General features: G+C 36.9%; 5 protein-coding genes across 6 annotated transcripts; all 5 read left to right on the top strand.

Annotated features, from left to right (window-relative positions):
- The first annotated feature begins 1,425 nt into the window (after positions 1 to 1,425).
- Positions 1,426 to 8,351, top strand: LOC111460218 (beta-glucosidase-like SFR2, chloroplastic). The gene is made up of 10 exons (XM_023103367.1): positions 1,426 to 1,637; positions 1,989 to 2,328; positions 2,481 to 2,619; positions 2,863 to 3,029; positions 4,070 to 4,291; positions 4,742 to 4,910; positions 5,042 to 5,275; positions 7,386 to 7,535; positions 7,631 to 7,760; positions 7,999 to 8,351. The coding sequence occupies exons 1-10, from the start codon at positions 1,466 to 1,468 to the stop codon at positions 8,130 to 8,132; spliced, it is 1,857 nt and encodes a 618-aa protein (XP_022959135.1). The 5' UTR covers positions 1,426 to 1,465; the 3' UTR covers positions 8,133 to 8,351.
- A 2,017-nt stretch (positions 8,352 to 10,368) lies between these two features.
- Positions 10,369 to 17,518, top strand: LOC111460216. Its single transcript, XM_023103362.1, has 10 exons — positions 10,369 to 10,800; positions 11,452 to 12,357; positions 12,778 to 12,907; positions 13,003 to 13,457; positions 13,770 to 13,850; positions 13,958 to 14,056; positions 14,281 to 14,433; positions 14,542 to 14,628; positions 16,687 to 16,758; positions 16,860 to 17,518. Exons 2-10 carry the CDS (start codon positions 11,560 to 11,562, stop codon positions 17,172 to 17,174), a joined length of 2,190 nt encoding a protein of 729 aa, XP_022959130.1. The 5' UTR covers positions 10,369 to 10,800; positions 11,452 to 11,559; the 3' UTR covers positions 17,175 to 17,518.
- Positions 17,519 to 18,211: 693 nt separating this feature from the next.
- Positions 18,212 to 20,670, top strand: LOC111460221 (putative vacuolar protein sorting-associated protein 13F). Its single transcript, XM_023103372.1, has 5 exons — positions 18,212 to 18,545; positions 18,956 to 19,010; positions 19,117 to 19,173; positions 19,387 to 19,464; positions 19,827 to 20,670. The coding sequence occupies exons 1-5, from the start codon at positions 18,258 to 18,260 to the stop codon at positions 20,300 to 20,302; spliced, it is 954 nt and encodes a 317-aa protein (XP_022959140.1). The 5' UTR covers positions 18,212 to 18,257; the 3' UTR covers positions 20,303 to 20,670.
- On the top strand, positions 20,408 to 25,777 carry LOC111460220 (desiccation-related protein PCC13-62-like). Of its 2 annotated transcripts, none has more exons than XM_023103370.1 (4): positions 20,408 to 20,492; positions 20,562 to 21,669; positions 21,902 to 22,127; positions 22,211 to 22,864. In XM_023103370.1, exons 2-4 carry the CDS (start codon positions 21,344 to 21,346, stop codon positions 22,625 to 22,627), a joined length of 969 nt encoding a protein of 322 aa, XP_022959138.1. In that variant the 5' UTR covers positions 20,408 to 20,492; positions 20,562 to 21,343; the 3' UTR covers positions 22,628 to 22,864. The 2 variants fall into 2 exon arrangements, with proteins under 2 accessions (XP_022959138.1, XP_022959139.1); XM_023103371.1 differs by lacking the exon at positions 20,408 to 20,492 and adding an exon at positions 25,740 to 25,777 and having other exon boundaries at positions 20,857 to 21,669; positions 22,211 to 22,642.
- Positions 23,509 to 25,822, top strand: LOC111460222 (desiccation-related protein PCC13-62-like). The gene is made up of 3 exons (XM_023103373.1): positions 23,509 to 24,215; positions 25,039 to 25,264; positions 25,347 to 25,822. Exons 1-3 carry the CDS (start codon positions 23,890 to 23,892, stop codon positions 25,734 to 25,736), a joined length of 942 nt encoding a protein of 313 aa, XP_022959141.1. The 5' UTR covers positions 23,509 to 23,889; the 3' UTR covers positions 25,737 to 25,822.
- The last annotated feature ends 2,093 nt before the right edge of the window (positions 25,823 to 27,915 follow it).

The following is a 27,915-nucleotide window of genomic DNA, read 5'->3' on the forward strand; positions in this document are numbered from 1 at the left end:
AAAAAAAAAAAAAAAAAAAAAAAAAAAAAAAAAAAAAAAAAAAAAAAAAATATATATATATATATATATATATATATATATATATAGTAAAAGTTTAAAAGTTTCAAAAAATTATTATTGTCAATATTTTACTTTGTAAGTATTATTGAGACGTGGTTTTAGTGAATAATATATTTTTATTTTTTTCTAAAAAAAAATGTTTAAAAGTGTTTTTGAAGTTTTTTTTTTTAACAGTATTTTTTTAAAAAATAAAATTTATGGGTATTTTTATTAATTTATCTTAAATATTAAACTTTTAAAATTTATTTTTAAAATAAAATGCTAATTTTTTTTAATTTAAAATATTTTTGAAAATAAAATAAAAGAAAAAAACGAAATTGGAGATAGAAGTGACGAATGGATAAATGGAGAAAGGGAATAACAAATAATGAGAAGGGCAATCCACAAAAGGAAAGTGGAATTGATGGGTGAGTGAGGGCATTTACGTAAATAGACAAATTGGTATTAAAAAAAATTTTAAAAAGAAAAACCAAATCAGGAAACCAATAATGTTGAAAATCAAGAAAAAGCGGAAAGCATTCAAAAGCCTTGAAAGGGAAATGGCATCCGACGAATCGTACCCTTGGATTTCGGTTGCCGTCATGTCGTATCGCATTTCCCTGAGTTTATTTGGGCCTCTCTTAAATTGTTATGGGCTTATTAAAACAGGCCCATTAAGCTAAAGCCCAATCGACCAACCTCCTTCTGCTCTCTGAATACGGCCCGTGATCTGCCCGCGACTCCGAATTTAAATTCGGTACATTATTTAATAATTTTTAAAATATAACTATTATTTTATATATTATTTGACGTAATTTTATATTTTATTTTCAATAAATTGGTAAAATATAAAGTTTGTGAATAATACAAAATTTAAACAACAAAAAGGACAAAACGAGTGGGAGAGTTCCACACGAAATTTTAAATTAAAGGGCTAAACTTGTAATTTAACTAAATTGATATGACTCCATAAATTTAGCGTTTTATGTTTACTTTCATTGGACCATGAACGAGCTTGACTCAAAATTGTCGATATGTACTAACTTTTTTGAGGTTGGAGTCCGGAACTTCAAATTTACACGTTCAAAATTCAGGGGCTAAACTTGTAATTTAACTAAATTGATATGACTTCATAAATATAGCGTTTTATGTTTACCTGCTTTGGACCATGAACGAGCGTGACTCAAGGTTGTCAATATGTACCAATTTTTTCGAGGTTGGAGTCCGGAACTTTAAATTTACATGTTCAAAATTTGGTATGCGAGTGGATTTGGCCGGATAAAAAAATCGGCGCGTTTAAACCACGGCTCGTTTTGGTAGTGACACGTGGATATACATGACAGAAGCGGCAGCATCCAAGTTTTAGTTAAGTCCATAAATTATCGCCATTGGTCCCTTCACATTCACGGCTCTCTGCTGCGTTCTCATGACGCTTGTGGCCCTCTTTGCTTCTGCGACTAAGCTAGCCGGCGTTTTGGTTACTATCACCGTCGCCGCCAATGCCTTCTCCTTCAATCGCTACCGGAGAAAGAATCTCCGCCCGTTCCGTTCCCCCATTGATGAGTCCTCTGATGTTCTCGCCGACTTCACACCTACCGGTATTTCTCCTCTTCCACTCGCAACGCCTCATTTCAATTCCGTACGGATTCTTTTGATTCTTCGATCAATAGCCCTAGAATTTAGTGTTTATTATGCCTTGTGCCGTGAATGGTGAGTGAACCTTCATTTCCGAGGCGTTTTCTTGTTTTATGGTGTTATTTTGATCTTTTAGCGGGAAAATATCTGCTGTTTGGTTCTACTCCGACGCATATGATTTTCCAAGTGTTGCTTGCTGTTTATAGGGTTGAGACTGAATATGTAATTAGAGTTGGCGCGCATGAATGTTCAATGTGCTTTTGTTCATTTTCAATTTTGATTTACTGTTTCTGTTTGTTTGTAATTCTGTATAGAGGGCGAACAGGAGTTCTTCTTCGGCCTTGCGACAGCCCCTGCCCATGTTGAGGATCGCCTCAACGATGCTTGGCTTCAGTTTGCTGAAGAACAACCCTGTGATACATCAGAACAGGGCATGCAGCCAGCAGTTGCCTTGATGGGATCTGCTGCTGGCGATGGTGGGTCTCAGAAGGCTGCAAATTTTGAAAAGGTAACTGATAAAGGCAAGCCTGTTAAGATAGCTATGGAAGCCATGATTAGAGGATTTAAAAAGTATGTTGGAGAAGAAGAAGAAGAGGTTGAGCCAAGTGATGAGTGCCATCATAATGTAGCTGCATGGCACAATGTCCCTCACCCGTAAGCCCAAATCCTTTAGCTTGATGTCTCGATGCTTGAAATCAACGTCATGGTTTAACATATCTTGCTAAATTACGATTGGTTGTTGAGTAAATGCAAAACATTATTTATGGATTTCAAAATGATAAATGAGTTATTTGGGCTTGTTTCAGAGAAGAGAGACTTAGGTTTTGGTCTGATCCTGATACAGAGCTGCAACTGGCTAAAAATACTGGGAGCAGTGTGTTTCGAATGGGAATAGATTGGTCTAGAATCATGACTCAGGAACCAGTTAATGGGCTTAAAGCTGCTGTGAGTCCAATTTTAATTGTTACCCTAGCTACACTTTGATTTGCTCTCATCCCTTATATCGAGTCCAGATTCTGTGATACACAAATACTCTTTCATATTTTTGCTCGCATGCATTTATCATTACTTGGGGACAATACAATTAGTCAACGCTGAATAATTTTTGTCAGGCACATTAAATGATTTTTGGACAGTTTTTAATTGATATATCGTGGTTCAAGTCAGTTGCATGATGCTACCTTTCAGGTTAATTATGCAGCATTGGAGCGGTATAAATGGATCATCAACAAGGCTCGTTCATATGGCATGAAAGTGATGCTTACACTGTTTCATCATTCTCTGCCCCCATGGGCTGGGGATTATGGAGGGTGGAAGCTAGAAAAAACCGTTGATTATTTCTTGGAATTCACTAGGTTGGTAATCGTATTCCTTCTGGTGGTGCTTTTACTTGCCTTCTCTACTGTTAAATGCCTGTAAGGGCTGTATGCACAATGTATCATGTCGATGAATTTATGCTATATGTAGGACTAGAAATAAAATATTATCCAACTATCTGAGTTTGACTGTATAATATGGTAGTTTGTTGCTATTTGGGTTTAGCTCTTTTTTACTCTTTTTTTTTTTTTTTTTGTTTCTTCTAGTACCTCCTTTTTATGTGGGTAATAGTTTTCTTGAGATTTTTGTTGCATGAAACGATTGGGGTTCAATCCCAGTAGTCCTTTAATTAGAACATGTATCAAACCAATCAAAGATGATTGAAAGATTTGGAGATGAGGGCTTCAAAATGTTATAGCCTTATAGGTAGGGAATTCAAGAAAATTAATCTACCTTTTTTGATACAAGATAAGGATATTTTAGTTACACATTCAATGACAGTGGATTGTGAAAATGGTATTGGAACTCTGTCGTGAAAGGCAAACAAAATACCTGTCCTTGCAATGCAGTTGGTTAGCATTTGTGAATGATGGTGGTTCCACTAAATTCTATCTTTAGGGCATGATTATGATTGGGATTGTGTTCCAATCCTAGGGCGTTGATGCCTTGTAGCTACTGGAAATGCTATGATGGCTTTTAGCTAATAGAAAAGTTACAATATGCCCTGTAGCCGCTAGAAATGCTGCTGACGAATATATCATTCTTTTGCAGTCTAAATTACTGCAAACATTTAGGCCTTTTTTCCTTTGTATCTAAGCAAATGGTCCGACAGTACTGAATCGTATAAGTTTCATTGATCTATTTCTATGATTCTTCTTTTGGAGATGCAAGGGAACACATTTGAAGCTACTTTAGGTGGCACCTTTTGAGAGAAGTGAATGTAATAAAATGCAGGCTTATGGAGTGAAGTTTCGGTCTATACTATCTGTTTGTTGACGGTACTTGTGTAGCTCAGCTATCACCCGTTGGTTCTTTTGTTTTGGTATTGGTTTCAATATTATTGGCTCCTATTTTGCAGGCTAGTAGTTGACAGCACATTGGATATGATAGATTATTGGGTGACGTTTAATGAGCCTCATGTCTTTTGTATGCTTACTTACTGTGCTGGTGCCTGGCCTGGAGGTCATCCTGATATGCTTGAAGTTGCCACCTCCGCACTGCCTACTGGTGTTTTTCAACAGGCTATGCATTGGATAGCCATTGCACACTTGAAGGCCTATGACTATATCCATGAAAAGAGGTCTGTTTCACTCATAAAAACCAAGGAAAATGTGTAGAAATACTTGAGCACCGATGTGTTCTCTAAATATCTCTAGAGACGCATGCTCACCTATGCACATATTTTCTGGTTACCTATATTTCACTTCTAAGATGTCCAATTTTCGTAATTCGTTGCAATGGTGCAACACAGTTGGAAGAACTTCATTTAACCTCTGTTCTGTTTACTCATCGCAAATTAGCAATGGCTTCCATGTACTTTTTTTATTAATAAAACCACAAATACATTTAAAAGTTGGCGATATTTGCTTGTGATCAGGAGGTTTTAACGGTCGTATCTGACTGCGAAAGTGGAGATTAGAAAAAGAGCTGTCTAATTGGAATTCATATTTCTTTCTGTTTTCTTTTCTATCTTCCATGTGTCCTCTCTCCCACATTTATTAATTGAAGTTCGTTTGTTTTACTATTTCAGTAACTCGTCAAGTGCCATTGTCGGAATCGCACACCATGTCTCTTTTATGCGGCCGTATGGTCTTTTTGATGTTGCTGCTGTTACGTTGGCAAACTCTTTGACACTTTTCCCATATGTGGATAGCATTTCGGACAAACTTGATTTCATAGGCATAAACTATTACGGACAGGTTATTTATTTATTTATATTTGATTATTATTAATATTGTTTTTATCATTTCTTCTCATTTCAAGTTCACTTGTAGAGTAATGCTTTTATACTCATCCATGTATGTCTTGAGATTGCTCTTCCATGAATCAGGAAATGGTATCTGGGACTGGACTTAAACTCGTAGATTCAGACGAGTATAGTGAATCTGGACGTGGGGTGTATCCTGATGGGTTATATCGCATGTTGCTTCGGTACCATGAAAGGTACAAACATTTAAATATACCATTTATAATTACTGAAAATGGGGTATCCGATGAAACAGATTTGATCCGTCGGCCATATTTGATTGAACATTTGCTTGCTGTACATGCTGCCATGATCAAGGTATTGTTTCTGAGTTCAGATTTATTGTTATAAAAATTAGTTTATATTTAGACTTAGCATGTACTGACTATTGACTCCAACTCCACTTTCAAATTCCTTTGGTGGGTTCATGTAGATTTCTTTGTCTAACTTTTCGTGTTATAAATCATTCTTCATATTCCTTAGATTTCTCCTCGGTCTTTTGTGGTAGAATTTCTTCAATGTTGTCTAAGTATGGTAATACTTTCTTTTCCGAGAGCCACCTGCTTTCATTGCGCCGCTTTGACTGTCAGTCATGTGGTTTGAATAGCCTGAATCAACAATCCAGTCATTCTTGTAATCGATATACTCTCTTATCATTGCCATGAGCGCTAGCTTGTCTTCTTCTATGCCACATAATAACTCTACATCGCATTCATTATCCATTTCCTTTTGGGAGGTTGTCACGTTGCTTTCGACGACCTTTTTCCTTGACCAACAATCCTTGGATATGTGGCCCTTCTTCCCGCAATTGCAACAAATACCTTCAAATCTCATCATTTGAGAATTCTTATTGTTGTTCTTCTGAGCACTCCAAGGTTGTGCAGTTCCTTGGTGAATTCTTTCTTTATCACCATTTTTGTATTCACGTTTGGTAGACGGCTTATTGTTACTTCGACTTTCATTTGTGTAGAGTGCTTCTTCTTCACTCTTTAACGTGATGTCTCCCATTTGCTTAGCCATGGTTTCTTAGCTGGGTAACAAATTTTCAAACTCTATAAGTGATGGTTAAGCAGACCATTTTTGTACCACAACAACGAAGCTTCTATATTCTGGTTGCAATCCATGGATAATGATCCTCATTATTCGAGTCGGATCTAGTTCAGTAATGTCCCGAAAATCGACTTGACCCTATGGAAGTATTGAGCAATTGTCATGTCACGTTGTCAGATTGATAACCGCTCGTTCTCCATGTAGCCTTGTATCGTTCTTCTTTGAGAACAATATCACAAACGTGTCCCATACTTCTTTCGGTGTCTTATCATCCCGAATGTGCTCTAACATCTCTTCTTCGATCATGGTCTTCATGGCAAACATTGCTTTGATTCTTCATTTGCGCAAGGTGCCATTGAGATCCTCCTCTGGCAGCGTAGTTTCACTTCTGCCAACGACCTCTCAGAAGTCTTGTCCTTGTAGATAGAACATCATGCATGTTGCCCACGATTTGTAGTTGTTGTTGTTGAGTTTCTTAATTCTTTCAACGATTTGGAAATCACCTATTGTGTTGACTATTCCTTAGTAATACCAAACAAGTTTTTTCGACACAAAACTTGCAAAGTCACAAACTACTCACGACACGAAGAAACTCAGTCACTAATAATCTCAAAAAATCGTTTCTGATGTGAAAAATCAGATAGAGCTGCAACCACAAAGTATATTAAGAATTTCAAGAGATCAGCCTATACCAACCTCACTCTGATACCAGATTGTTGAACACAACTCTTTGTGGGAAACACTCACCACTCTTTGCACTCCTTTAAATCCAGTTCTAGGTGAGGATTGTGACAAAAAAAACTCCTCCTTTTTCTTCATCCATGCCAACCAAATTTGCTCAATCGATAGAAGACGTGGTCTTAAGTGTCATGGTTTAGCTTTGTAAAGTTTTATGTTGTCTTCTCTGAGATATTTGGACCGACTTGCATGAAGAGGTTTTCTTTATTTCTTTGTGGTGATGGTTCTTCTAAAGCTTTTTCAATGAGTTTTACAGTTTTTGAAAAGCTGACGAGTTTTTTAGAGGTTGCTTTATGATGAGTTTTAAAAAGGGTTTTGTTGGTTGGTGGTCCATTCTTGGTTTTCTTTCAGAGATTTGAATTAGCTATCGGTTTTCCATGTTTGGTGGAGGTCTTGTTCATAGTTTCATCATTCATGTGCAAGCTCTGTAAGTCTTTCAGACGAAGTTTATGGGAAAGTTCTTAGTTTTTAAATATTTATTTATTTTCATGGCTAATCTCTATTTTGTTGTATTTACTGTTTGTATGTGTTCTTTTTCACTCCCTTTGAGAGTTTGTATCCCTTGAACATTTATTCCCTTTCATGTCTCTTGTTCAAAATAATATATAATTTATTACCGGGCTGCCTATTACCTTTGTAGGGTGTTCCTGTACTTGGTTATTTATTTTGGACCATCTCTGATAACTGGGAGTGGGCTGATGGTTATGGTCCTAAATTTGGACTTGTAGCAGTTGATCGTTCTAATGATCTCGCCCGAATACCACGTCAATCGTACCACCTATTCTCTAAAGTAGATGATATCCCTCTCCTTTGTTTCCCAATAAAAATCCCCCTCACGTAAAATTGTTTCCTGATATTAGAACACTTGGTGGTTATCATAAACAGATAGCAACCTCTGGTAAAGTTACCCGTGAAGATCGTATACAAGCATGGAATGATCTGCACAGAGCTGCCAAACAGAAGAAGACCCGGCCATTTTATCGGGCTGTTAATAAACATGGTTTGATGTATGCAGGTGAGTTCTGGAGTAGTTTCAGTTTGCTAAACTTGTTAGAAATCACGACTCTCCGCAATGGTATGATATTGTCCACTTTGAGCCTAAGCTCTTGTGGCTTTGCTTTTGGTTTTTCCAAAAGGCCTCGTACCGATGGAGATGTATTCTTTGTTTATAAACCCATGATCATTCCTTAAATTAGCCAACGTGGGACTCCCTCCCAACGATCCTCAACGATTATGATTAATTTTTGCTGCAGGAGGCCTCGATGAGCCTATTCAGCGGCCTTACGCCAAAAGAGACTGGCGGTTTGGTCACTATGAGATGGAAGGCCTGCAGGATCCCTTAAGTCGCTTATGCAGATACTTTCTCTGGCCTCTCTCTGTTTTCTAAAAAAGGAAAAAGAAGAGCGCCAAGGATAAGACAAGGTTGCTTCTTAGACCTCTTGAAATCTAAACTCAACTCATTCTATAGTCTTTTCTCCTCGTATCAGGTAATGTACTACAAGTCTATAAAACTAAACTTAATCAATGTAAAGTAAATTTCCAATAGTATACTTAATCAATGTGTTTACAAAAGACGAGGTAAAAAATATTACACACTTTACACCAATAGCTTGGTAGACAACATTGTTGAAAAGTTTTGTGTCTTTTATGCAAATATTCTTTGATTTCTTTCTTGAGAGTCATGATGAGGTTTTTCCATAGTAGGGCTTTTGCATTCTTAGTGATACGTTGAAGTCATATCCAAAAGATCTTTTACCTCTTTAGGAAACGTGAGATGTCATCCAAATATATTGAGAATCGTTGTCCGATAGACATGGAGATGTTATTTGTTAGTGTGTTTAATATTTGGGGCTTCTAGAAAGTGAAACATTTATTGGAGGATTTGTTTTTAGGGTTTGATCAGAGGGCCAGTTTACCTGTCATTTTCCAAAATGCTTTTAGTTTGGAAGTCCATACTTTGCATTGTGCTATGAATATCATTTTTTATTTGTTATGTAAATGTTGTTTTATTTTATTTTTCTAAAGGGACGAGTTGAATTATGCTTAGTTTGGCGAGGTCATTCTTGTTTCTGCCTACTCTTTTTTTTTTTTTTTTTTAAATAAACGATTTATGGCTATACGTGTTTGTCCAATGGATACTATTTATTTAGGCCATAGTCCATAAATTTTGAAGTTTGTATCTATTTGGTCTTTGAACTTTTAAACGTCTCTAATTGAATTTTAATTTTTTGCCGAATAGATCCATGGATCTTCGATTTTTTAAAATTCATAGATCTATGAGACTTTTTAAGTTTTTTTAAAAACGTTCCAGGTATTAATGAAACTTTTGAGAATTCTGGGTCCGCTGACGGTGTGTTTCTATAGTTTTATTTTTTATATTTTATTTTTATTTATTTATTTAAGTTGGGTATCTTTTAGATTTTTTAAAGGTTATAATTGAAATTTTAAAAGTTAAAATTATATATTTTTTTAGTGGTTTATTGATATTGGTATTAATTTAGTCTAATTTTTATTATAAAAATAATGCTACCTAAAAGATAAAATTATTGTAAAATTTAGTCTAATTGTTGTGATATTTAATATTTACGGACAACGTGCAAAAAATTATGATATTTAATATTTACGGACAACGTGCAAAAAATTATGGAAGTAATTTTTATAAGAAAAACATGGACTAGTTTTATTGGTATATATATATTATTTAATATAAATATTTTATTTTAACAGTTAATAATTAATAGTATTTAACAAAATAAATATACAATTACAATTTTATAAAAAAAAAAATCAATCAATATGCAATAAAAGTATAAATTAATAGTTCTTTATTATAAAAAATTGTCAATACTTTAATGAAAATAAAAAATTATAAAATAATTAATAAAATAGCGTCTAAACCTAATGAAAGAAAATAGAAGCAATTAGGATTTAGAGAGGAACTCGATTACCTCTTTTGTGAGATAACAATTCTCAAATCGGTATTCAGTCCCATCAATTGATTATATTTACGTATTTTATAATTTTACTTCCTTAAAAGTTATTACTTATAAATTTAAATATATCTTAACTAAATAAGACATATATTATCGATTAAGATGATAAATGTTCAAATTCTCACACCATCGTTCATTTAAAATAAGATTTTGAAAAGTTGAAATCAATAAACAAAAAGAAAAACCATAATGATAATTTATATGTTATGATTTTCATATATTTAACCATATGAAATGCATTATTAAATCACATGAACGTGACTTTTAATTAAAATACATTTTTTATCTTTTATTTTCATGCATCCAATAGTAAAAACAATATCTAATTAAAATTAAATTCAATCCAGTAAAATGATTAAAATACTTAAAAAAAATATTATACTCTAAATTTATTTAAAAAGTAACCAATAATTATATATTTAAAAAAATTAAACATAGCAATTTAAATTTTTATAAACTAATTAAATGTAATAAATATTATACTCTAATTTTTATTTTTATTTTTTTAAGTTGGAGGTTTAAATTTTCTTTAAATAAAAAATAAAAAAAATTGTTATTTAAGGAATCATGTGGGAATTTTTAGTCACGTGACATTTGACGCGTTGTTAGAAAATTATTAAATTTATCTAATTTTTTTATTGGAGCAGGCTGATCTCCAACTCTTGTCCTTGCCGTTGGTAATGGAGACGGCGAGATAGCTTTAATCGGCGTACGGAATTCTCACGTCGTGTTTTCAACGCACCAATTCGAATTGCGACGGATTTCAGCCGGACGGGCTCCTATTCTTCAATCCCATTCTGCTGCCTTGGTCTTCGGATAAGGGGGCCTCTTCCCGGTACTCCTCTCCGGCCGCCACTGCAGTACCCAACTCTTCGTCCGCCATTGAATCCGTCGCTTCAACTTCCTCCATATCAACTGCATACTTCATGAAGATCTAGCCTCCAATTTCTGCTTTTTTTATGCTCCCCTCGACTTCTGGTTATTAGGGTTTCTGTCGCCTGGGCTGCTCCTTTCTCATTCCCGTCGGCGGCGGACTTCATCTCATAGATACTGCAATTCGAGGTTTCTTTTTTTCATGTTTGTATCTTTTGACATTTGAGGTTGTTCTGCTGTTTACTTTTTTTTTTCCCCTTCTCTTTTCATTGGATTCATCGGAAATAAGACTTTCTCTCTGGTTCTTATTCAACTTCGGTTTGAAATTTGCTGCCTTCTCAAAATTTACAGTCTTTCTGGAATCAGCAATTCAGAGAAATCAGAAAAACAAAAAAAGGTGTCTGCCACCGGAAATATATTCGGAAAAATGTTATTCTTGAATAGCGTTCTATATGGAATATTTATGCAGTTGGTACTCTTGGAATTAACTTTGTTCTTGATTTTTGTCACTTGTAATCAACGCTCTGCTACACTGGTACTGGAAATGAGGCATTTCCCTAAATATGGATTATGAACATATATCATGAATTAGTGTTATTTTCGTATTAGTTGACTCTAATTTTTTATTTTCCATGTATTTGGAAGTTTTTCTGTCCCTGTTGATTTCCCTCCGTTTAATTATCTTTTCTGCAGTGCTAGATTACGTTTCCAGTCCATTAATGTTCTTGTTTCGTTTTTCTGGCAATTATGTATTTATTTTCTCGTGAACATATTTGTTACTTTAATTATCATCAAAGGAAGAAAAATTCAGCTTTGACTGTTTACTTCTTTTGTCTACAGGCTATAGCCCCTGCACATTATCCTGGTTGCTTGTTCTGGACCATGTATTGTCATTAGAAATGATTTAATCAAATACTTCTTGAAATTGAACCTTAAATTTACGATTCAATGGCTCGTAAGGGTAACCAACAGAAAACAGGGTCAGAGCGCCATGTATCGAACAATAAAAAGAGAGGTTCAGACTTGCAGTCCAAGGGACAGGGGAGAGCACGAGAGATAAAGGTATTCCCCGGAGAGGGACTACCGAATGACAACCACCATAGTAGAGCCTTTGAGGAAGGTATGGTGAATAGAAACTCTGGGGAGGGTATAAAGAATCTAAAGAAATCTGAGAAGTCCTTGAGAAAAGAAAAACAAGGAGTGGAAGGATTTCATTCTCCAGACGAGCCAACATGTCTCCCCGAAGAATCCGGGAACTGCAATGGAAATAATGAGGATTCTAGTATAGGAGAACAGTACAATGGGTCTGATAAGGAGCAGGATCCTTTAGATGGTAGTTTCAGCTGCTTTTTGAACGGAGAACACATCAGAAATGTGATGGGTAATCTAAAATTTTCAGATAATGTTTTCGTGAAAAGCTTCGTGGAATCTATGTCATCGGTATTGGAAGCAGCCCATGTGTTGCTGGAGCAACAAAGACCTTTGTTTAATTCTATGAAGAACAACTTGCTAAACGCAAGTGCCTATGTTGGAAAGAAGATTATGAAAGCATATCCCATTGTTTTGAAATGGATGATGCATTTGGGGAATGTAATGCTTCTTTTATCAATTGTATGGTTGGACTGTGCCCTCAGGGGCATCGATTCCTTTGTACGTATGGGGACAACATCCTTCTTCTCAGTTATATGGTTCTCCATTCTTTCAACAATTGCAATGGTTGGAATTATTAAATTCCTTGTGATCTTGGTAAGCATTTCCAATACTCTTGCATAGATGTTAGTTCCTATCTTGTTTTAACGTGTTTTATTTACTATTTTTTCTCGTCCTTTGTCTTGTTTATTATCTTAAATAACAATAGTGATTTTCCCCTTAGAGAAAGTCTCTAATAGCTTATGGATATTCAAAGGAATTAAATCACCAAGTTATTTTTTATTCTAAGCATGTAGTTGATGTTATATGGATGATACCAGTTGAAGCATGGGATTAAAGAAAAATTATACTGTGTGGCTGTACGGATGGCTGTTTTAAAGCATTTTTTTTTTAATTTAGATTCCTTGTGGACTCTCCATATAATAGTTACTTTAAGTAAGATGGTGTTATCTATTTTCAAGTTGAAGTACAGTTTAAAAATCCTCTAATGACAAATAATTTATGAAATCTAATCAGGTGGTAGCTGCTTCCCTTGGAATTTTTGTTGGGTTTGCTTTTGCAATTTTGGCCATCGCCATCTCTGGAGCAGCTTTCCTTTGGTTTTATGGAAACTTTTGGACAACAATGCTGATCATCTTTCTTGGAGGTGATTTTTTTACCTTTAGAACGTCCACAATTTTTCCATTTATGCTATCATCATGTCAAGGCTCATTCATTGAGGTGTTGCATCACAATTTTCAGGGCTGGCATTTATATTGAGCCATGAACGAGTTGCACTCTTTATCACCACATTGTATTCGGTTTATTGTGTATGGGTATGCACTGGATGGTTTGGTTTGGTTTTGGGCCTGAATTTGTCATTTGTTTCAAGTGATGCTCTGATTTATTTCCTAAAGAACAACATAAATGAGCATAGGAGATCGAACAGATATCCTGAACAAACTGCTGGGATGCCAGATCAGCCTCGCTTCTTTCATGATGATCCTATGCAAGCATCGTCTTCTGAATTTAGTGGTGCAGGCTTTGCTGCTGATCGGAGTTCAGGCACACCCTCAACCAGTGGAGCTGATTCTGAGCTATCTTCTGAAGATGAAGTCATTCGTTTGCTGAATTGTACAGACCACTACGCAGTTTTGGGATTGTCTCGGTACGAGAATATGGATCCGTCCCTACTCAAGAAGGAGTATAGGAGAAAGGTAAATTTGCCTTAATATTGCCACAGCTTGCATGATCTATTAGTATTCACCCTTCACATTGTTATATTCATTATGCTCTGTCTCATGTATTTTCCTGATGGATCGGCTTATTGTTTGTTTTTAATGTTGTGGTCTTCTGTTATTCAACACTGCATTTTGTATCGATTAATGGAAGAAAATCTCACTTTTATTTATAAGTGGTGTCATACATCCAGGAAATTTGATATTTTTTGAAATATTATCTTGATTATCTGCAGAAGTGGTAATGGTATATATCTAGTTTGTTGAATGAGCTTGTAAACTGGTTATCAGGCAATGTTGGTCCATCCTGATAAAAACATGGGGAATGAAAAGGCTGCTGAAGCATTTAAAAAACTTCAAAATGCATACGAGGTAACGTTTTTCTTTTAATCTTGCAGGTATTATGCAATACTTTTGAATTTTGTATTATATTGTTTCTTGAGAGTCGTCGTATGCCTTTTTTTTTTTTTTTTTTCCAGGTGTTACTTGATTCGACAAAGCGAAAAACATACGATGATGAACTTAGAAGGGAAGAGCTGCTAAACATTTTCCGCAGGTTTCAGAGTGCTTCACGAAAGGTATAACCCCATCCATTTATAGAACGGTAAAAAAGAAAAGAGGTTGGGAAGCAAATTATTTTTAGGAAAAAGGTATAACACCGGAAAATTTTTCAGTTCAATACACTTCTAGGTAAATTATACTTGAGCAATGAGTTAAATACTCGATGATAGGTTATGCGTCCAAATTTTTAGTTCGAGTATCTCATTTGGCTTTTCACAAAGACGATGCATTTATTTTATAGAGTGGAGGGAGTGGTCCATTTGCATTTTCACGTTCAGCAACGGATAGAGAAGATCCTTTCGGTGAATCAAGACGAATAGCTTGCAAAAAGTGCAACAAATTTCATTTATGGAGATACACTAACAAATCGAAATCTCAAGCTAGATGGTGCCAGGTTTCTCTCTTCTATTTTAGACTCACTCTTGATTTTGTTAGGTTTGATTTAATATCCTCATGTTGGATGCTCTATGTATCGTGTTTTGTACATTTACTTTTTCTAAAGGAATGCAAAGATTTTCATCAAGCAAAGGATGGAGATGGGTGGGTGGAGCAATCTTCCCAGCCTTTTCTTTTTGGATTGCTGCAGAAGGTATGTTTCGCTTACACGTGGATTGGCTTCTTATCAAAACGTGGCATTATTTGATGTGTGGATACGTGTTGAATTTCTCGACTTACCAGTTTTCATTTATATAAGGCTTATAAAAAAAGCTATAATGGTGCTCGTACCAATTGTTCTAATGTTAGTTTTTAGGGTATTCACAAGATGTATTTGATAGAACACAAACTAGGTAGTATGCTTTACTGAGAAATTCAGGAAAGATATAGTATAATTGACTTTTGAGAGCTTTGAACTCTCCAAGACACATCGTGCAATAACTTACGTTTCTAGTGCTAATAGTTATATTCTTAAGTAGGGTTCGGCCTATCGGTACTGGATTGTACCTATTGGACTCTGGTCTCTGAATATATTCTTATGTAGGGTTCGACATATCGTGTGAAATATGGTTTTGTTGAAGGGTGTATGTTATGTCTTAGCACTAAATTGTTAGGTATTCGAATAGATATTCACCTGTCAATCAACACAAATAATAGATGAAAGGAAAGCCTGAACTCTTTCTTCCACTTGATATCACGTGCTCCAGGCCACCACCTCCCCCCTTATCGTTCTTCTTCTTGTGCCACTGCAGCCTGCATCCGAGGAGTTTGCATTAGTTTCCTACTCTCTTGTTGTTATTGTGTTGTTGTTGCCACCGCTACGACCTTTCTTTCGCCTGTGCAGTCGCGACCTTTTATTATAGGAGATTCGTTTAATTTGTTTATTCAATACTGCTATCATCGACATTAATGTTGATATTGAGCTGCTGATTTCTCTTATTTGAGCATTCCTTCGGGGGTGGGTGGGGGGACTTTAGAAAGAAGTCGGGATCCGACACTCGATCGCCTTACCCTCGCTCGATCAGTTATTTGTAGTCTCCCTAGTTCTTTTCCATCCTCAAACCATCAAAGGAAGTTACTATTGAGATTCATAGACTGGTTGGAAATTTCTTTATGTTCTCAGGTAAGACATGAACGATATAGTTGCAGCTAGGAAGTTACTATTGAGATTCATAGGTCAGTTTCTGAAATCGACTCCTACCTAATCTTAGAGCAGTGTATATACCTTGAGTACTTGCTTAAGGCACTATCTTTGACAAACCTTGGTACATGTATGTGGGCTTTTTGCTTTGGTCCTGTCAATCGTCCGTCTCCAACGCAATATCTTTTCGTTCCGGATATATATATAAAATCGAGGCATTTGACTCTTCCATTAGTGCCCCTTGACCTTGATGAGTTCGCTTACAGGAACCTTCTCGGTCTTGTACTCGGTGAATTGAGGGGAAACTTTCCTCCCTTCGTGTTATGGAGGGCTCGGTAATGGTGCTTTTCAACAGAGGAAAAATGCCTTGTTACTCAAGTAGTTGTGCAGATTTACTCAAGCAAAGAAAGCTCTTTGGCGTAGAGTTATTTTTAGTACTTACGGTGAAAAGCCAAATGGGTGGAAGATTATCAAGACCATTGGCATTGTTAGAATATTGCTAGCAATTATTCCTTCTGGTTTTTGACTTTCTTGGCCAAGAAAGCAAATTTCATCCGTTTTTTGAAGGATAAATGGGTTGGGAACTTCACTTTAAAGGAGAGATTGTGAGATATTTTGTTCTCTCTCTCTCTCGATGAAGCACGATGTCACTATTTCCGATTGTTAGAACGTGGTAGCTAGAAACACGCACGAGTGGTTTCGAACAAAGTGTAAAAATTGGTCTTTATCCCCCTCTGTTTGTTTCCCCTGCCTTAATAGTAAAGAGAATGTGAACCACATCTTTCTTCCATTGCCCTTTTGCTATCAAAGGTTGCAACATCTTTCAATACTTTCAGTTCGAACGTTTTTCTGCCTAAATCTATCGAACCGTGCGTCTTCGAGGTCCTCTCGGGGCTGAAGGGATGTCTAAACAAGCTATCATTTTTTGGAAATTTGTGGTTCGTTCCCTTTTGTGGACGATTTAGTTGAAAAGGAACCGAACACAGTACAATAACACAGAAAAAGAGCTATGTTTTTTTTTTAACCTTTTCATGAATATGTTTGCATCACTGGGAGTCTTTCTCTGTTCAGGTAGATGCTCCTTCTGCCTACGTATGTGCAGATAGCCGAATATACGATGCTACTGGATGGTATATTTGTCAGGTAACGTCGATAAAACAGTCGCTTTCAAATTTAACATCTCACGTAATATTGATGTCATGCTGCTCTTCTCGATCCCGCAACGGATTTGTATATTTGTGCAGGGAATGAGATGTCCAGCCAACACTCACAGGCCGAGTTTTCACGTAAACACGAGCGTAACCTCGAAACAAAACACCAGAGGATCAAGTTCCAGCCAAAGAGGAGGCCAAATGCCTGCATCAAACATAGAAGAGAACATGACAGAAGAAGAATTCTTCGAGTGGTTTCAGAATGCCGTGCAGACAGGTGCGTTCGACAACGTCGGTGGCAGCAGCGCCACGGAGAGCTCACCTGCTAAAGCAGGAGGAAGTTTTAACAAAAGTAGTAGCAATAATAGTGGGAGTGGGAACAAGAAAAAGAAGAAGGGAAAGAAGTAGGGAATATAGTTGATTATTATTGAGGTTATTTGGTTAAACCTGCTGCTACTAATTTTGAAGTGTACAAGGTAAGGTAAGGTAAGGATGGCATCAAGAGTTTGTATATATATGGCCTGATTTACACTAAGTAACTCCACAGCCCTAAGGTATTGCACTAACCTTATATATGAAGAATTTTCTGGAACATGGCCTCGGTATGGCTCTGCTTCGTCGGTTGCCCCCGAGCCTTTTCGTTCACTCGATAAAGGCCATTGTCTAGTCTTTGTTCGTGGTGAATCATTTTAGTTAGATTGTACCTAAGTCTGCCTCCGTTTCCTTATACAAAAGAGGTCTTATTTTATGAGGCTGAAGATGCCAACTTCTCTCTACTTGATAGTTATATGTTGTAAGCCGTTGTTGTTGACTTTTTGCTTACATTCCCCTATAACACCAATTTCAATTTCTCAAATCTTGTTTTTGAAACTCTCTTTCGGAATTTCTTTGCTCCCGTTTTCTAACACTTTCTTCTTGAACCGGGGCCAGAGGCTCGAGCATACGTCGCTTGGCCATAGGCGACGCAAGAACGAATGGACTTAACTTGTTGCTGGGAGGGGAGTGCTGCACAATCGCAAGTACATTGCCATCAAAGTGCGATTGTTACGGTCAAAATACGAATGAGATAAAAAAAAATGGCTATCTTTTGAGTAAAGTGAAATAGTTTTAATTGTTTTTAACCCGGGAGAGGGTTTCTTTGACTTTATAATCGGTTTAAAAAAAATCTTAAACATTAAGCTTACACTCAAATACTCAAATAGATCATAAATTCAAAGAAATTAATATTAACTTTGAATAAATAAGATTAAAACTTTTATTATACAAAAAAAAAAAAAAAATTAAGGATATTAATAGGATAAAATTTAAAGATATTAGTGAAAAAAAAAATGTTTTTTTTTTTAACAAAGTACACAATTTTAAATATTTTTATTAATTTAATTTAATTTTTTTTAAATAATGGAGCATTTAATTTTTTTGAGTATAAATATCTTAAGACGATTACAACGGTATCGTTTCAGTCCATCCCGGATTCTGCCATTTCCATACACCATGGATACTCTTCTTTTCTCCCCTTCTCCTTCTTCTTCAGCTTATCCTTCTCTCAAGGCTCCCACTCTGTTGCCTCGAAATGGCTTCTGGGGATCACGAATCCTTTTCTCTGATTTTCCCAATGTATGCTCTTCCTTTCGCACTCTCAATCTACCCACTGGATTCGCAAGAAAATCCGTAGTTGTCGCGGCAAAGAAAACCAATTCTAACAAGGACGACGGCCACCGTTCCGTTCCCAAACCTGATGAGACTACCGGCTTCTTCCCTGAAGCTGTTCTGCTTAAGGAGGTGCAGTTTTAATGCTTCTCATTTCTTTTTGATCTTTATATATTTTTATGTGTCTGTCGTCATCTGTTCATTATCTTCAAATTTCGGCGATTCTTTGCTCTTTGAACTATTCCAACTGGTTTGAATCTAAGAGCCGAGAAGCGGAAATTATAGAAGCCGAGAATTCGTGGAGGTTTGTTTGAATGTCATTCTCTTCGATACCTTCTTTGCTTCAAGTGCTTTTTGAAGGTTCTCTGATATGTCACTCGAGGAACTTCTAAGAATCGAGAATTGAAACTCCTAAGCGTAGATATTGGAGACCAGTACAAAAATTTGATAGGAAGCTGCTCAGATATACTGATGTTTAATCTGCTTATATACTTCGTGAGTGTGAAAAATTTCTTGAGTGGACTTTTGGTTTTGATTCGCAGAAAAGAGTTGCTGAAGATGGTCAATTTCTCCCCGAATTTGCTGATGCGGAAGAAGGTGATTAATTCTATTCCATTTTGATCCATTCGTTGGCCTTCCTTTTAGAAGATTATGTTGGCTATGAACAGGAGTTATCAATTTCACTTTTGCCCTAATTTTGCAGAAAAGCTTTATGAATATTTGAACCTTCAGTTGGAAAGTGAATCGAAAGTTCTACAAAGTAAGCTTACTTTCTGCTTGTTCTGGTCAAGTATGATTAATACAACACAATGAATAGGGAGTTGATGTTTTTATCATTAACACAGGAAGAAAAAGGTTGTATTTATTTAGTTTGTGTAATTTTTCTTGCCCAACTATTGTCAAAAGAAGGCAAAAGTTTCATCTTGTATTTGTTTATATTTGAAGTGGTGTATTTCCTTTCTTGTCACTGCAGTGCGTCACTATGAGGTAGTCTTCTTAATTCACGAGAAGAACGCAGAAGAGGTTGAGAGTGTAAATGAGAAAGTTCATGGTAATGCAACTATCTTGACAATTTGGCTCTCTTATGCTGTGACTTTGTGCTGCCTGCAAGGCTGTTTTCTCTAAACGGTGTTGTAGCGAACATGTAATGTGAGATCCCACATCGGTTGGGGAGGAGAACGAAACACCCTTTATAAGGGTGTGGAAACCTCTCCCTAGCAGACGCATTTTAAAAACTTTGAGGGTAAGCTCGAATGGGAAAGCCCAAAGAGGACAATATCTGCTGACGGTGGGCTTTTAGAAACCAACCATCAGGTTCAGCAACTGCTTATTGATCCTAGTTGCATCAATGTTTCTTTGGAGATCTGTTGAACTTTCCTTCAGTTTCTGATTAAAATAAAAATGCTGTTGCAGGTTTTATAAGGGAGAAGAAAGGGAAGATATGGAGACTGAGTGACTGGGGAATGCGAAGGCTGGCATACAAGATAAAGAAAGCCAATTATGCACATTACATATTGATGAATTTTGAACTGGAGGCCAAATGGATTAATGAATTTAAGAGCATGTTAGATATGGATGAAAGAGTAATTCGACATCTTGTGATTAAGCGGGATGCTGCTATCACCGAAGATTGCCCTCCACCTCCCGAGTTTCATACGCTTCGTGCAGGAGATGACTACAGTGAAGAAGAAGAGGAAGAGGACATGGATGATTATGATAGTGAGGATGAACTGGATTGGGATGGTGAAGATGAGTTGGATGATTATGGTGATGATATTGAAGATGGGATTATTATTGTTGACGGTGACGACGACGACGACGACAGCGGAAGTAAGGCCATCAAATCTTCTGCAGGCAGCAGAGACTTGAGAAATAGAACTAAAGAATAATTGGATAGTTTCAATTTGGCAGTAGAAGTTGAGGTGAGTTTCATGTAATGAGGTTTGTTTTAGCTGCGTTAGATTTTGTCCTTATCACGTAATGGCACATGATTGATACCATCGGCATTCGCTTCGGAGTGGGCCGTAAAGGCATTGAGCTAATTCTACGATTCTGTGATGGAGTTTTGCTTCACTTCAGGTATGAAGTTATTGAAACTGCCATTATTTTCCCTGAATTATATGCCCTTCACCAGTTAAATACTTGTAGGTTTTAGGTCATGTCAACAAACCACACGTGACTCGATGTCGAATTATCTTCATTGCAACTGTTTTCTCCATGGGTACCAAGTTATTAAATGTAATTCATCTTTCATGTCGATTTCGAACTTATGAATATCTGCAAATGTCAACATGTTGGCGAAAATTTAAAATCCTATTGGAAACATTATGATGATGCGTCTGTTTTTCGGTTGGGTTTGTAGAGCTAGACTAATGATTAATCTCATACCAATTTGTTGAGGCATTAGCAATTTAAGTGGAAAAATATGGTTGGAAGTAAATGATATCCACAATTAGTTACAATTTTCAGGCTGAGATGAGCTTCCAAAGTTGGATGTGTTTGTAAGATAGATCATAGCTATCTAATTTCAAATTTCTAATACTCTGCCCGATTGGAAACTTTACCTATTCATTATTGACCCAATTTTAGACATATTGGGATTGTTCTTGCTTCTTGTTGACGGGAAATCTGATTGAATCATGAATGCTGCTTTTGATGAGTATCAGTTCTTCCCTTCATTCCCATCTTTCTTCCAAAGTTGGTCTCTTGTATATTTTGAGTTTACTCCGAACCTTTTAAGGAATACGTCATACTTTGAATTTATTCTATTTTAGTCTCTGTATTTTCATTACATCGTGAACTTATTTTTATCTTGTTCGAAAGAGATAAATTTGTATATTACCAACTCTACGAGCAACAGCCTATAAAATGCTCGTAAGAGAGGGCTGAAACTCATATTATTACAACGGTAGAGAAGTGAATATCAAAGCATGGCACAATGTGGTATGAGAATTACCGCCATTGCTGTAAGCTTCCTCATCCTCCTCCATCTGCCATCTCTTTGTACTGCAAGTATCAGAGAAGCAGCCCATTTCATTCCCCCATCAGATGTTGATCTTTTAGAATTCCCTCTGAATTTAGAGTACCTGGAAGCCGAATTCTTCTTATTTAGCTCTCTGGGACATGGTTTGGATAAAGTTGCACCAGATTTAGCCATGGGAGGGCCATCGCCTGTTGGTGCTCAAAAGGCCAACTTGAGCCCCTTCATCAAGGACATCATCATGCAATTCGCCTACCAGGAAGTTGGTCACGTGAGGTATTTTTCTAGTTGACTTTTGTCGGGTTATAGAGCCTGCTGCCTATTTTAGGTTATTCAATTGTTATTATGTATTCTTTATATCCTCTCTCACTTGAAGTCATCCATATAAACCTTTAGTCAATATTATTTCTTGCATTTTCTCTGCTCTTTGTGCTCTTTGTGTTCATCTAGATCGAGTATGTGCATTTTTGTGCCATCCTAACTAGACTTTAGACATGAATTTATGCAGGGCCATTAAAGATACAGTGAAAGGATTTCCAAGGCCATTGCTGAACTTGAGTTCAGAATCATTTACCAAAGTGATGGATAGAGCCCTTGGCTGTTGGACGAACCCACCTTTCGACCCGTATGCTAATGACGTGAATTTCCTTCTCGCTACCTACATCCTTCCTAATGTTGGACTCACTGGGTATGCTGGAGCAAATCCAAAGCTCAAATCTGCTGCCTCCAAGAAGGTATTCCCTGAAATTCGAAGACACTTTTCAATCTTACATACATACATGACACTAAACACACTCCCTACGAGTCGATGTTTCAGCTTGTTGCAGGTCTTCTAGGAGTCGAATCGGGTCAAGATGCAGTAATCAGATCTCTTCTTTATGAACACGCAGGGGAGAAGGTTGAACCATATGGAGTGACAGTGGCGGAGTTCACAGAGCGCATTTCAGAACTGATGAATAAGCTAGGACATGCAGGCACAAAAGATGAAGGCATTGTGGTACCCAAAGACAATGGTGGCATTGTGACAACCAAAGACGAGGGTGCCGAGGGTAAGACTTCAGGGAACGTGCTTGCTGGAGATGAGTACTCACTGGCATACGCGAGAACCCCCGAGGAGGTTCTAAGGATTTTGTATGGTGAAGGTAATGAGCATGTTCCTGGGGGTTTCTATCCGAATGGTGCCGATGGTCGGATCGCTAAATGCCACTTAGCGACCAAGACACATAGCAAATAATGCTGCTGCTGCTGCTGCTATCTATTTCTAGATCACCAAAAAAGTGGTCATCAATAAAGAGGGAATTTTCCATTCTAATCAAGATTTACGTTAAAATGAGGTTATAAACTATAGATCGTGTCACAATGAATGTTCAAAATTCTTGAAATGCCTCATGAAACGTCGAGAATTTCATTTTGAGAGGCAATACAAAGTCATGTATGTCATATTTACAATGGAGTAAAAAAAGCTTCTATGTTAAATTTGTATGCCATTTTTATATTGCATGTATGGAATCACTCACGCTTCACCGGATTAATATTGCTAGTAAAAAAAAAAATTTATTATTCACTCAAGAATAAAATCGAGTTGCATATAATTATCTTATAAAATACTAATATTCTCAATTAACAAATTTATTAAGATATACTAAATATTTTGATAAGATATTCTCAATCCAATTTTATAATACTCGAACATGATATCACATCGACCATTACCCATCATCTCACTACTTTGCTACCTCAACTCTTTCTTGTTTACACATCCCATCAGTGGAAGCATTATAAACACGAACACTCTGTTCATAACTTTTTACGTCGATGTAGTATGCTTGAAGGCATTTGAATTGATCCCGAGTAAAGGAATACCTATCAATCAGTTGTGCTTACATAGACAAATAGAAGTGCTTCGCTGCACGGTTATTGAAGGTATTTGTGATGTAAAAATCAACCCAAGGAAAAGTATGGAACAGATTACCGTACAATTATTGGGCCCATACCTGTCAATCAGCCTACGCAATCTAGACCTAACAAATCTAAATACACAATGGGCCCGTACAATTACTGGACTTCACTCTATTGGACTAGTGATTGACTCTATTGGGTCAGTGATGATATTTCAACATATAAAAATTTAAACTCCGACCTCAAGGAAAGAAATATCCGTCAATCAACTATGCCCAATTCGAGAAGTAAAAAGCGTTTTACAGCATCGTTAATGAAAGTTGAATTTGGGTGCAAATTTTGGTTTAATACTCAATAAGCGTGGCCGTCGGATGGCCACATGCAAAGACAACATCCATTCATGTCTAAGTTAGGGTCCACCTACTAACCTTGTTTTGTAGCACGAGCAGCTGTCGGCATCCAAAAGAAGGTGGCAATCGAACTTTAAGTCTGCATCCTTAGCCTGCCATCTATTCTACAAGCAAAGAGCTTATAAAATGGACATAAGTGAGGCTAAAACACGTATCATTACAAAGCTAGAGAAGTGGATATCGAAGCATGGCAGGGTGTGGTATGAGTATCAGAGCCATTGTTGTAAGCTTCCTCGTTGCCCTCCAGCTGCTAACTCCTTGTACTGCGAGTGTCAGAAGAGCAGACCGTTTGATTCCCCAATCAGATGTTGATCTTTTAGAATTCCCACTGAATTTAGAGTACTTGGAAGCTGAATTCTTCTTGTTTGGCTCTGTTGGATATGGTTTGGATAAAGTTGCACCATATTTAACCATGGGAGGGCCATCGCCTACTGGCGCTAAGATGGCCAATTTGGGTCCTTTCATCAAGGACATCATCATGCAATTTGCATACCAGGAAGTTGGTCACTTGAGGTATTTTTCTAGTTGATTTTACTTTCGCGGGTCATTTTGTTGAGGATTGTTCGGGTGAGGAGTTTCGGCTAATTAAGGGGTTGATCATGGGGTTTGTAAGTAAGGAATATATCTCCATTGATACGAGACTTTTGAGGAAAATAAAAGCAAAGTTACGAGAGTTTATGTTCAAAGTGGACAGTATCATGTCGATTGTGGAGGTTTGTAATTCCTAACATGGTATTCCAGCCATGCCCTTAACTTAGATATGTCAATAGAATCCTCAAGTGTCGAACAAAGAAGTTGTGGGTCTTAAACGTGTAGTAAAAAGTAACTCAAGTGTCGAACAACGAGTGTACTTTGTTCAAGGGCTCCAGAGAAAATGAGTCAAATCTTGATTAAAGGGAGGCTGTTCGAGGGTCCATAGGTCTTATAAGATGAGGCTCTGTAGTGCACTTTGTTCGAGCACTCTAGAGAAGAAGAGGTTGTTTGAGGGCATGGTATTTCAGCCATGTCCTTAACTTAAATATGTCAATAGAATCCTCAAATGTCGAATAAAGAAGTTGTGAGTCTCAAAAGTGTAGTAAAAAAGTGTCTTTGTTCAAGGGCTCCAAAGAAAAGGAGTGAAGTCTCGACTAAATGGAGGTTGTTCGAAGGCTCCCATATACCTCATGAGAGGCTCTATAGTGTACTTTGTTCCATGGCTCTAGAGAAGGGAGGTTATTTGAGGACTCTATAGGTCTCAAGAGAGGCTCTGTGGTGCACTTCGTTCGAGGAGTCCCACGTCGACTAATTAAGAGATCTTTATCCGTAACTCATTTCACATCACACAATTTATATGCAGGGCAATTAAAGACACAGTGAAAGGATTTCCAAGGCCATTACTGAACTTGAGTTCAGAGTCCTTTGCCAAAGTGATGGACAGAGCCTTTGACAGTAAGTTGAACCCACCATTTGACCCATACGCTAATGACTTAAACTTCCTTCTCGCAAGCTACATCGTACCTTACGTTGGACTCACTGGGTATGTCGGAGCAAATCCAAAGCTCAAATCTGCTACCTCCAAAAGGGTATTCCCTGAAATTCAAACATAATTTCAATCTTTTATACATACATAAACACTAAACACAATCCTACGAGCCAATGGTTCAGCTTGTTGCAGGTCTCTTAGGAGTTGAATCAGGTCAAGATGCAGTGATCAGAACCCTTCTTTATGAACGTGCAGCGAAGAGGGTTGAACCATATGGAGTGACAGTGGCAGAGTTCACACAGCGCATATCAGAACTGCGGAATAAGCTAGGACGTGCAGGGGTAAAAGATGAGGGCATTGTGGTACCCAAAGACAAGGGTGCTGAGGGTAAGGTCTCAGGGAACGTGCTTGCTGGAAATGAGTACTCAATCTCATACGCAAGAACACCCGAGGAGATTCTGAGGATTGTGTATGGTGGGGGTAATGAGCGTGTTCCTGGGGGCTTCTATCCAAAGGGCGCCGATGGCAACATCGCTAAGGCCAATTTGGCGATCATGGCACCTAGCGAGTAATGTTGTTGTTGTGGTTGTTTTGTATTTCTAGATCATTAATAAAGTGGACGTCGTGGACGTCAATCAATAAAGGGGAATTTATGATACTGTTCTCTCTGAGGATACGCTCTCGTGGCTTTACTTTGGACCCAAAATTTAAATCCCGAAATTAAGGGCGGGACTAATAGACTATGCAATGGAACCGTGTAAAAGTAAATAGAGAAGACGAGATTACACAAAAAAAAAAAAAAAGACTGTAGCAATGATGTAAAAGGTTTGAAATCCAAAACAAAGTTCTGGGTATACGGTTTACAGAACGATGCATTATAGATATAAATAAATTATGCACAGAGTCCTAGACGCCCCGAGACACTCCTATGTGGAGTTAAGATTCAGCATGCATTCCCGCCTCGAAATTATGCACAGACTCCTAGACGCCCTAGGACACTCCTCTGTGGAGTTAAGATTCAGCATGTATTCCCGCCTCGATCTATGGCATCACTCACCTAGAGTAGAAAAGAATAGTATAAAAATACTCAATAAGTAGCCTACTTGTAGGCTCTTTTCGCATCCTTAGCTAGGTAACCACGGTCTTTCTCGGGTTTCTATCCTTATCTTGGTAGGTAAGGACGGTCTTTTTCGGGTTTCTAAAGAGAGTGATCTAAGCTGAACTCTCTTTTCTGTACTTAAAGACCCTAAAAGACTTCATACCAATGGAGATGTATTCCTTCATGATCATTCTCTAAATTAGCCAACGTAGGACTCCCTCCCCTGAGGCCTATAGAGCCCTTGAATAGTCTCCCCTTAATCGAGGCTCAACTCCTACTCTAGAGCCTTTTGTTCGACACTTGAGTCACTTTTGAGTACACCTTCGAGACTCACACCTTATTTGTTCAACATTTGAAGATTCTATTGATATGGCTAAGTTAAGGGCATGATTTTGATATCAAGTTAAAAATTACAGACCTCTGTAATGATATAATATTGTCCACTTTTAACTTTGCTTTTGGTTTTCCTATACGGTCTCGTACCAATAGAGAGTTACCCCCATGGGGGTCAGCTCCGACCCAACAACTTGATTATTACCTCAATTCTTTCTTGTTTACACATCCCATCAATTTGACCTACTTACACACTGAAGACACCATAGTCGTACAGCAAACGTCGTCAGGTGGGCAGCCCTTCCTTGACATTTCAACAAACACCTTGCTTGCAGTATCAATCGGATCATTCTTATTAAAACATTAACTTTTTAATAAAGTTTAAAGTTGTTTATCAGAGGTATTAATGAAAATTTCGAACACTTTTTCTTATAGTTAATACCAGTTGTTAGCTCTGAATACCAATTGTTAGGATCGCTCAACAACACACGCTCGATGATGAACACAAAGAATAGGAGAGAAAAAATACAAAGAGGAATATATTGGCTAAAGGTTTTATATGAAATATATTGACTAAAGGTTTTACATTATACCGAGAATATTGGCTAAAGGTTCTATGAGAAAGTACATTTTATACAGAGAATCAGGAGAGAGTACAATTTTAGAGCACGGGTATATATGTATAGTTTCAATTTACTAAATACAGCTTCCAACGATTTAAATGATATAATCTAACCAATATATCTCTATCAAATCTTTACATGTATCTTATTTCTCTACAAAATATCTTTCAAATATATCCCAACATTTCTTTTACATTTTTTTTTATTTATTTGAATATTAAAGGGTATTTTTGTTGAGGATTATTGGGAGTGAATCTATGCTTAATTGATCCTGAGTTGAGAATACTATCTACCTTAGACCTTTTGAGGAAGTCCAAAGCAAATAAGAGCTCATGCTCAAAGTGGATATTAGTGGATAATATCTTTTGGGGAAGCCCAAAGTAAATGAGAGCTTATGCTCAAAGTAGACAATATCATACTATCGTTGAGAGTTGTGATTTCTAACATGGTGTCAGAGTAGCCATATCAATAGAATCCGAGGCCTTTCAAAGTGGACAATATCATACCATTGCCGATAGTTGTGATTTCTAACAATTTTGAAACTCTTCTCAAGTAAATTTTAAACGAAGTATTATCTAAAATTAACAGTAAAACATTATAATTATTTTAAAAAAATTGGAAGATATTTGTTGAAATTTTTAAAAGTAAAAAAAAAAAAAAAAAAAAAAAAAAAAAAAAAAAAAAAAAAAAAAAAAA

This window comes from Cucurbita moschata, unplaced genomic scaffold (assembly GCF_002738365.1).
Source record: "Cucurbita moschata cultivar Rifu unplaced genomic scaffold, Cmos_1.0 Cmo_Scf00023, whole genome shotgun sequence".
Lineage (NCBI taxonomy): Eukaryota > Viridiplantae > Streptophyta > Magnoliopsida > Cucurbitales > Cucurbitaceae > Cucurbita > Cucurbita moschata.

Coding starts and splice junctions, on each gene's coding strand:
- LOC111460222 (XM_023103373.1), top strand. CDS start 23,890: ATGGCAGGGTGTGGTATGAGTATCAGAGCCATTGTTGTAAGCTTCCTC. Junction 24,216..25,038: donor CAGGAAGTTGGTCACTTGAG/GTATTTTTCTAG, acceptor ATTTATATGCAG/GGCAATTAAAGACACAGTGA. Junction 25,265..25,346: donor AATCTGCTACCTCCAAAAGG/GTATTCCCTGAA, acceptor CCAATGGTTCAG/CTTGTTGCAGGTCTCTTAGG.
- LOC111460218 (XM_023103367.1), top strand. CDS start 1,466: ATGACGCTTGTGGCCCTCTTTGCTTCTGCGACTAAGCTAGCCGGCGTT. Junction 3,030..4,069: donor TATTTCTTGGAATTCACTAG/GTTGGTAATCGT, acceptor CCTATTTTGCAG/GCTAGTAGTTGACAGCACAT. Junction 7,536..7,630: donor CGTACCACCTATTCTCTAAA/GTAGATGATATC, acceptor TATCATAAACAG/ATAGCAACCTCTGGTAAAGT.
- LOC111460220 (XM_023103370.1), top strand. CDS start 21,344: ATGGCACAATGTGGTATGAGAATTACCGCCATTGCTGTAAGCTTCCTC. Junction 21,670..21,901: donor CAGGAAGTTGGTCACGTGAG/GTATTTTTCTAG, acceptor GAATTTATGCAG/GGCCATTAAAGATACAGTGA. Junction 22,128..22,210: donor AATCTGCTGCCTCCAAGAAG/GTATTCCCTGAA, acceptor TCGATGTTTCAG/CTTGTTGCAGGTCTTCTAGG.
- LOC111460216 (XM_023103362.1), top strand. CDS start 11,560: ATGGCTCGTAAGGGTAACCAACAGAAAACAGGGTCAGAGCGCCATGTA. Junction 12,908..13,002: donor GCTGATCATCTTTCTTGGAG/GTGATTTTTTTA, acceptor CACAATTTTCAG/GGCTGGCATTTATATTGAGC. Junction 13,851..13,957: donor AACTTCAAAATGCATACGAG/GTAACGTTTTTC, acceptor TTTTTTTTCCAG/GTGTTACTTGATTCGACAAA.
- LOC111460221 (XM_023103372.1), top strand. CDS start 18,258: ATGGATACTCTTCTTTTCTCCCCTTCTCCTTCTTCTTCAGCTTATCCT. Junction 18,546..18,955: donor AAGCTGTTCTGCTTAAGGAG/GTGCAGTTTTAA, acceptor TTTGATTCGCAG/AAAAGAGTTGCTGAAGATGG. Junction 19,465..19,826: donor TGTAAATGAGAAAGTTCATG/GTAATGCAACTA, acceptor ATGCTGTTGCAG/GTTTTATAAGGGAGAAGAAA.